Source organism: Coffea arabica, chromosome 11c (genome assembly GCF_036785885.1).
Source record: "Coffea arabica cultivar ET-39 chromosome 11c, Coffea Arabica ET-39 HiFi, whole genome shotgun sequence".
NCBI lineage: Eukaryota > Viridiplantae > Streptophyta > Magnoliopsida > Gentianales > Rubiaceae > Coffea > Coffea arabica.
In genome coordinates, this window is record NC_092330.1 from 25,517,206 (window position 1) to 25,526,376 (window position 9,171).

General features: G+C 41.8%; 1 protein-coding gene across 1 annotated transcript; it reads right to left on the reverse strand.

The window, feature by feature from the left end:
• Nucleotides 1-367: 367 nt before the first annotated feature.
• LOC140016512 (uncharacterized) lies at nt 368-8,589 on the reverse strand. Its single transcript, XM_072070045.1, has 5 exons — nt 7,809-8,589; nt 7,081-7,328; nt 6,325-6,984; nt 5,667-6,169; nt 368-479 (listed from the first exon to the last, which is right to left on the reverse strand). Exons 1-5 carry the CDS (start codon nt 8,587-8,589, stop codon nt 368-370), a joined length of 2,304 nt encoding a protein of 767 aa, XP_071926146.1.
• Nucleotides 8,590-9,171: the final 582 nt, after the last annotated feature.

Genomic DNA, 9,171 nt, shown 5'->3' on the forward strand with positions numbered 1-9,171 from the left:
AGAAATTTAATACGGAACTGACCCGAACAGGAATTTAAAACGGGACTGACCCGAACAAGAAATTTAAAACGGGATTGACCCGAACAAGAAATTTAAAACGGGACTGACCCGAACAGGAATTTAAAACGGGACTGATCCGAACAAGAAATTTAAAACGGGACTGATCCGAACAGGAAATTTAAAACGGGACTGACCCGAACAAGAAATTTAAAACGGGACTGACCCGAACAATAAATTTAAAACGGGACTGCACTGGGGAGGTTTAAACAATGAATTGAGTTTTTTTTTGGGAGTAGTTCAAACTTTTATACCAAGAGGGAGATTTGATCTCTGTAGCTGAAGCGATAGCTAATGTTGTATCTTATGATCAAGCTTTGCCAATAACATCACCGCTTCGTTTTTGCTTACTGGGGAGCTTTTCTGGCGTCGATTTGGGTGTGAAAAGTAGAGTGGTTGTTTCATTTGTAAATGCACCGTTCCTGCAAGAAAAAGAAGAAATAATGGACTTGCCACCATCATGTGATCCGGTTTGCCTTGAGAATCGTGTAAACATGAGTCTTGTGGTGCTTTTGCTTCTGTTCTGCGGCGTCTGGCTTAGTTGAACTTGTAATTTTGAAACCTTTCCATTTCTGAGACTGATAAAGTACGTATTTATCACGTCACCAAATCTATGTAGCAGCTTTGTTGCGTTTTACTCCTTGCACAAACTTTAGGGTTTATTATGCATTCGAATCCAATGATGAAAGAATGATGCATGAAAAATTTGTCATATAAAAATCAATGATATATTGCAAGATGATTTCCTATGTCAGGCAAAAATGAGCATGCAAAAGAATGCAGATAACCACAAGCAATCGAACGCAAATAATCGAGAGAAACCAAGAGATTTATAAAGATACATTTTGCAAAAGAATATTTGTAAAGGAAAAATACAAATTTGGCCAACGAATATCATGTTCAAGCCTTTGGATATATTTGCTTCGGAATTCGATTCTGGCAGAAGTATCACAATCATGAGGAAAAGTCTAAATGAACCAGGTCACCAGCTATTCCTTCTCGTTTCGTCTGTTGAGAAAACCTGCCTTGGCGCCCTTTCGGGTTTTCACCAAGGTTGCCCCCACCCCTTTTTTGTTTTTGTTTTGTCTTTTCTTTTTTTCTTTTCTTTTCCTTTTTTCATTTCTTTTTTTTTTCGAGGTGCCCTTTCGGATTTTCACCTATAGAGTAGCAGAACTACCTCATTCCCAATCAACTGAGAAATGTGGTTAAAAGATTGTTGGCATCAGTAAAATGCACGTCCATTATAAATTTTAGGTGAAGGCATTATAGACATCACTTGCCAATTAATTAGCAAACTTTCAAGTAAAAATGCAGCAAGTGACGAAAGCCAGGACTTTGGGCTTTTGTAATGAGGTCAGGTGGGGTGCTTTGAAAATGGTTGAGGCTTGAAAGCAAATTTTGATGAAAGGTGTGCAATTACCTGAGATTGCATCATTTTGAAATTATCTCCAATTTTTAAACGAAACCAAGGAATTTTGCCCCAGTTTGATTGGATTTTCTCTCTTTGCATCTTGTATTGCATTTTTCTTATTTTTGCATTTTTTTTTCAAAAGACTAAATTTGCCCCAGTGTGGGGTTCTTTCTTTCTCTTTTATCATTTTTCTTTCAAAATAAATTTGTCCCAGTGTGGGGTTTGCAATTCTCAGGGGTTATCAAGGGAAAATTTGTCAAATCTGACGGCTCAAAGGGGACAAGTAGGGATAAAATGTTTTAAGTGTAAAAGAAGATGGCCTGACTTGCATTTCGCCGTTTGCGTGAATTTCTAAAAGAAATTTTGCATAATCAAATGAAGAACTTCTTACACATGTCCGAGTTGATGGGTTGAGGGAATGCCCGCCCATCCATTTCTGCCAAAATAAGTGCTCCGCGGGATAATACCTTTTGGATGATGAACGGCCCTTGCCAATTTGGAGCAAATTTGCCTTTACCTTCATCTTGCATTGGCAAAATCCGTTTTAGTACTTTATCACCTTCTTCGAATGTATGCCGATGGATTTTTTTGTTGTAAGCCCGGGCCACACGTTTCTGATAACACTGACCATGACAAATAGCATTGAGCTGCTTTTCATCGATCAAAGTCAATTGCTCATGGCACTGCTTCATCCAATCAACCTCCTCCAATTTAGCTTCCATGAGGATTCGTAGCGAAGGAATTTCAACTTCAGCTGGTAATATAGCTTCCATTCCATACATGAGTGAAGATGGCGTTGCCCCAGTCGATGTCCGGATAGAAGTCCGGTACGCCATTAATGCATAAGGCAACTTTTCATGCCAATCGCGATGCCTTTCAGTCATTTTACAGATAATCTTTTTCAAATTCTTGTTTGCGGCTTCTGTGGCTCCATTCATCTGAGGCCTATAAATGGCAGAGTTGCGGTGTCTGATCTTGAACTGCTCGCATAGTCCATCTACCAGGTCATTGTTGAGATTCTTAGCATTGTCTATAATAAGCGTTTCGGGTACTCCAAAGCGACAGATGATGTGATCTCTCAAGAAATTGGCAACTACCTTCTTCGTTACATGTTTGAATGACTCCGCTTCAACCCATTTAGTAAAGTACTCAATTGCCACCAATATAAATCGATGTCCATTTGAAGCGGAAGGATCAATTGTACCAATCACGTCCATACCCCACATTGAACAAGGCCATGGGGCGATCATACTATGCAATTCAGTGGGTGGAGCGCGTATAACATCACCGTGCATTTGACATTTTATACATTTCCGGACAAAATCTATGCAATCACGCTCCATAGTAAGCCAAAAGTATCCGGTTCTCATGATTTTCCTTGCTAGCAAATGGCCATTCATGTGAGGTCCACAAACGCCACTATGCACTTCTTTCATCATATATTGAGTTTCGCCTTTGTCAATGCACCTTAACAAGTTCAAATCTGAGATTCTTTTGTACAACACTTCTCCACTTAAGAAAAATTTTGAAGCCATTCTACGCAGAAAACTCTTATTATTTGTACTAGCATGCAGAGGGTAAGACCCAATTTTGAGAAACTCCTTAATATCATTATACCAAGGAATATTGTCAGAGGACTTGTCTACAACCCAACAGTGGGCAGGCTTGTCTTGAAGTTGAATCTGGATTGGTTCGATCCTCAATTCATTTGGATATTGGATCATAGAAACTAAGGTGGCCAAAGCATCAGCAAATGCGTTTCGGGCTCACGGGAGATGTCTGAACTCCAAATTTTGAAATTGCTTGGCCAGAGTGAGCAGACTACAATGGTAGGGCAGAATTTTTGAATCTTTGGTTATCCACTGCTTCAAGGTTTGGTGCACGAGCAAATCTGAATCACTGAAAGCTATCAACTCTTTGATTTCCATTTCTAAAGCCATTTTGAGACCAAAAATGCAGGCTTCATATTCAGCCATGTTGTTTGTGCAAGCAAATTGCAATTTGGCAGCGGCAGGGTAATGCTTCCCTTCGAGTGAAACCAAAACAGCTCCAATTCCAGCTCCGAGAGAATTCGAAGGTCCATCGAAGAAAAGCCTCCATTCAGGGCTTTGGTCACTTATATCGTCTGTGGCACCTACAAATAAGACTCTCTCATCAGGGAAATAAGTATGGAGTGGTTGATAATCATCATCCTTTGGATTTTCTGCCAAATGATCAGCTATAGCTTGCCCCTTGATAGCCTTTTGTGAAGTGAAAACAATATCGAACTCTGCGAGAATTATCTGCCATTTAGCCAGACGTCCCGTTAACATCGGCTTCTCCAAGAGATACTTCAAAGGATCAAATCGGGAAATAAGATAAGTAGTATGGCTCAACAGGTAGTGTCTCAGCTTTTGAGCCGCCCAGGCCAATGCACAGCAGTTTTTCTCAATGAATGAATAACTAGCCTCGTACTGCGTGAACTTCTTGCTTAGATAGTAAATGGCTTGTTCTTTCCTTCCGGAGTCATCGTGCTGACCTAAAACACACCCTACCGCTCCATCAAGTACAGACAGGTACATGATTAATGGTCGGCCCGGCTTGGGCGGCACCAAGACTGGCGGATGTAACAAATAATCTTTAATCTTGTCGAAAGCCTGTTGGCACTCCTCATTCCAATACAACGGCACATTCTTTCGTAATAATTTGAACAACGGCTCGCATGTGGCAGTTAATTGGGCAATGAATCTCCCAATAAAATTAATTTTCCCTAAGAAACTTTTCACGTCCTTCTGAGTTTTCGGTACTGGCATGTCTCGAATTACTTTGATCTTTGCTGGGTCTATTTCTATGCCTCTTTTACTAACAATGAATCCCAACAATTTACCAACTGGTGCTCTAAAGGCGCATTTCGCAGGATTTAGTTTCAAATTGTACTTCCGCAACCTTTCGAACAACTTCTTCAAATCAACCAAATGGTTCTCTGCCCTTTTAGATTTGATTATGATGTCATCCACGTAGACCTCCATCTCCCGGTGGATCATATCATGAAACAAGGTGGTCATGGTTCTTTGATACGTAGCTCCGGCATTCTTTAAACCAAAGGGCATCACTCGGTAGCAAAATGTGCCCCAAGGGGTGATAAAAGCAGTCTTCTCCCTATCCTCTTCTGCCATCAAAATCTGGTGGTATCCAGCGAAGCAATCACAAAAAGATTCAATCTCATGCCCAGCGGTATTGTCCAGGAGAATGTGAATATTTGGCAAAGGAAAATCATCTTTAGGACTGGCCTTATTGAAATCTCTATAATCAACACAAACTCGCACCTCTCCATTCTTTTTTGGAACAGGGACTGGATTCGAAAGCCAAATAGGGTAGTGGGAAACAATGATAATGTTGGTTTTGAGTTATTTTTCAATTTGCTCTTTTATTTTGAGGCTCATATCTGGTTTGAATTTTCGGAGTTTTTGCTTTACGGGTGGAAAAGTAGGGTCTGTGGGCAACTTATGCACTACCACATCAGTTGAAATACCAGTCATATCATCATAGGACCATGTAAATACATCCTGGAACACAGTTAAGAATTCAAGCATCTTCTTTTTCTGCCTCTCATTCAAATGAATACTAATTTGCACCTCAACTTCATCTTTAGTGCCAATGTTAACCTTTTCTGTTTCTTCGAGGTTCGATTTTGGTTTCTCCTCATATTGTTCAAAATCCTTTGCAAAAGAATCGAATACCTCCTCATTATCACTCTCGCTTTGGAGCTCAGATTCACAGACCTCCAAGTCGTGAGTGATATAGAGATTGCCATTATTCAATTCCAGAACAGTGATATCCAAAGGGTCAAACAGTTTTATTTTTGGCCATCTGAAAGAATTAACGAATGTGGGATAATAAGCAAACAAACATACAACATACAAATGAATAAGCAATATGACAAACAAATAAACAAAACATCATGACAAGAACCACTTGTGCATTTTCATAAAACCTTTGATTAAAAGCGAAAACAAAAGGAAAGCAAGCAGAAACAATATTTACATGTGCAAATTTTAGTCAAAGATAAAGATGCTTTCATTAGCTATTTACAGATGCAGAAGTATTTTCATGAATTCGCATGAATGACAAACCCCTCTAGTTTTACCGAAACTCCTTCTGAATGGGCAGAAACTCGGCTGTCCAATTGGAAATTGATCCTTCAGGGATGTCGGGAAACTCGGCCTCATCTGGGAGACTGTCTTCAAATGTTGCCCCAACGAACAATTGGGCCAGACTGGTTTCGATTTCGTCAACTGGGTTAATCTCTGACGTGATCACCTCGGTTGGTCGTGGAAAGGTATAATGCAGTGGTGGAATATCAAAGGCCTTTTGCCTGCCTTCTTTCTCTGCTCTCTTGCGTTTCTTCATTTCTTTGATGTCTTTAGCGGTTGGTCGGAAACCCAAACCGAATGAATCCTTCTTCTCCACAATTTCCACTGGTTTCAGAATTCCTTGTAAATCGCGTCCCAGCCCTTTGTCAAACTCATATCCTCCGCGAATCATTTCCTTAGCCATCATGACACTGGCCTTTGACAGAGCTCGTTCCTCTTTTGTTATCCAACTTACGGAGACGATATCAGCTGTGTTATGAGGGGTCACTGTGGCGTTTCGGCTGCCATCTTCTTCGGACCCAGAATCAGCAATTACGAAGCAATCCTCCTCGGCAAAGATAGTTATCAACTTGTCATTTAGTATGAATTTTAACAATTGATGCAATGAAGAATGCACAGCCCCGACTTATGAATCCACGGCCTTCCAAGCAAAACATTGTAAACACTAGGAAAGTGCATAACTTGGCAGGTTATTTGAAACTATGCGGGCCCCATCTCGATCACTAAATCCACTTCTCCTATTGGTTCCCTTTGTGCTCCATCAAAACCTCGAACTATGGTCCCTGAAGACCTCAGCTTGATATCTTGCAACCCTAGCTTTTCCAAGGTACTCCAAGGACAGATATTAAGCGCAGATCCGTTGTCAATCAACGCCTTTGGTAGCATTTTCCCATTGCACCTCATAGCTATGTACAGAGCCTTGTTATGTCCAATACCTTCTGCTGGTAATTCATCATCGGAGAAAGTGATTTGCTTTGTAGATAATACATTCCCAACTATATATGAGAAATTAGCAACCGAAATGTCTTTAGGGATTTGAGCTTTAGTCAACACTTCGAGCAACGCATCCCTATGCATATCTGAAGAAAAAAACAGATCCAACATGGATATTTGGGCGGGCGATTTGCTTAGCTTCTCGACTACGTTATATTCGCTTCTTTGCAGCCTTTTAAGAAAATCCAAGGCTTCCTTCTCAGTAATTGCTGGTTTAGCGGGCAGCTCAGGACTGTTTGTTTGAATCGGGACGGTAGCTCCAAACGGACTTGCAATTCTCCCTGATCTAGTGACCACTGACACCTCCTCTTTGGCAACTGGCTTTCCTCCAATTTGTATGACAGATTCATTGTAATTCCATGGCACTCGTTGCAAACTTAGAACAGGCGCCTGCTATGGGAATTCGATGACCACTGGCTCCAAAGCCTCGCTCTCAGCTGGAGTGAGATCCAAAGTAAATGGTCTTTTGTTCTCCTCAAATGGCACCTCTATTATAAATGGTTGGTCTGTGACCCCAAACACCTCAGCTTCCCTTGCTAATTTTTGGGCTAGTTCGTCATACTCTGCGTCGTCCAGAATGACCCCAATGGTATTAGCATGTTCCGGCAAGGGGTTCCTATTTATATTCGGCCCTTGTGCCTCCCTTTTCCTAATTACAATCTCTCCAGCTTCAATCATATCTTGAACTTTATGCTTAAGAGCCTTGCAATCCAAAGTTGAATGTCCGGGTGCCCCTGAATGATAAGCACAGACAGCTTGTGGGTTATACCACGCGGGCATGCCATATGGATAGGTAGGAGGGGGTACCATACCAATTTTCCCGGCAGCCTTCAACTGGTCATACAATTGGTCCAGAGGCCTGCCTAAATTGGTAAATGTACGGCTAGGGGGTCGGTTGTAAGGTTCAGGAGGTTGAGGGTGGCTGTAAACAAGTCTATTTGGGGGAGGAAACCTTGGGTTATATGGAGGGCGAGGTCGGTTTTAGGGCGGATTTGGTTGAGAAATTTGAAAAGAAGCTAAAGGTGGGTTAGGATAGCTTGGGCGAGGTCGAGGGTGGTGGATATTGGTAGTATATACATGGTGCGGGTTTGAATAATAAGGGTAATGTGGTTGATAGGTTGGATTGTGTTGGTATCGGGGTTTGGGCGAAGGGTTCTGGTTCCAGATAAAAGTTGCATCCCTCTCTTTCTTTTTAAACTGCGGTTTCTTTCCACTGCTCCCTTGCCCTTGCAAAGCTTCTACTTGCGATTTTAAGGCAGAGACGTTAACAATTTTCCCGATTCTCACAAAATCATCATACTTTTCGAGTTTATTCACAATCGCAGCAAATGAACATCCGGTCATACGGAAGATTTCTTCAAAGTGTGGAGGATCATGCGCCTTTATAAAAGTGCGAATAATTTCATCTTCGGTCATCGGAGGTTCAACCTTGGCAGCTATCTTTCTCCATCTTTTTGCGTATGTCTTGTGATCTTCAGATGGTCGCCTCTTTGCGTCTTCCAAAGTAGTTCTGGTCGGTGCTAGCCCGCAATTATATTCGTATTGTCTGATGAAGGCGTTGGATAGATCAAACCAATTCTTCACCTCCTCTGGCTTTAAGTTGGAATACCAATCGAGGGCGTCTCCCTCTAGACTCTCTAGAAATAACCTTAATGGTAAGTTTTCGTCATCCACCGGTCTGCCCAACTTGTTGGCAAACAAACGCAAGTGTGTCTTAGGGTTGCCCGTACCATCATATTTATTGAATTTCGGAGTCTTGAACCCCACGGGCAGCTGTACATTTGGAAACAGGCACAGATCATCGTAGTCTAGCACCCCTTGTTTGCTTAAACCTTGGCTTTTCTTGATGAACTCATCGAAACGATCCAACCTCTTGAGTAGCTTCATATCCATCGGGGCAGACGACTCTCCCACTTCTGGCTTGGTTTGAACAATATGCTCTGGCACAACAGGCTCTGCGGTAGTCTGATAAAAAGCTTGTGGATCCAGAGGCATGTTTGGACCACCTTGAGGCTGAAATCCTTGCCCATAGGAAGGATAGAACGGAGGATTTTGAGTATAAGTATACTGCGGGTTAAAAACTCCCTCAAAAGTGGTTTGAATTGGAGGAATGACAAATGGTTCGGATTCCGGTTGTTTGGCGGGCACAGGCTCAGGCTGCACTCCGCTACTAATGAGCTCGTCGATCAATTTCTTTTGGGCGGCCATTTCAGATGCCATTTCCCCAAATTTAGTGAGTAATTCAGTCAACTGAACCCCGGAACTTGTGGCTTTCGGCTGGGTAGTTGTAGCGATCTTATTAGACGATTCTGGCTGAGTACTCATGTCTACACGATTCCTTTGGGCTTTACTTCGGGATCGCGTAATAATGGGGCTTTTCCGAGAAGCTATTTTGAAACTTTACCTGAGGATGCAAAAGACATCTTTAGATAAACCAATCGTTACTAGATTTCTGCAACTTATTCAAAAAAGAAAAGGAAAAAGACATGAGTTAGTAATTGTTCAAACAATTCAGATGCATGTCCTATAGGGGGACCCTTTTTGTGCCAAGGGTAGGCCTAGCATGATGCAAGCCTT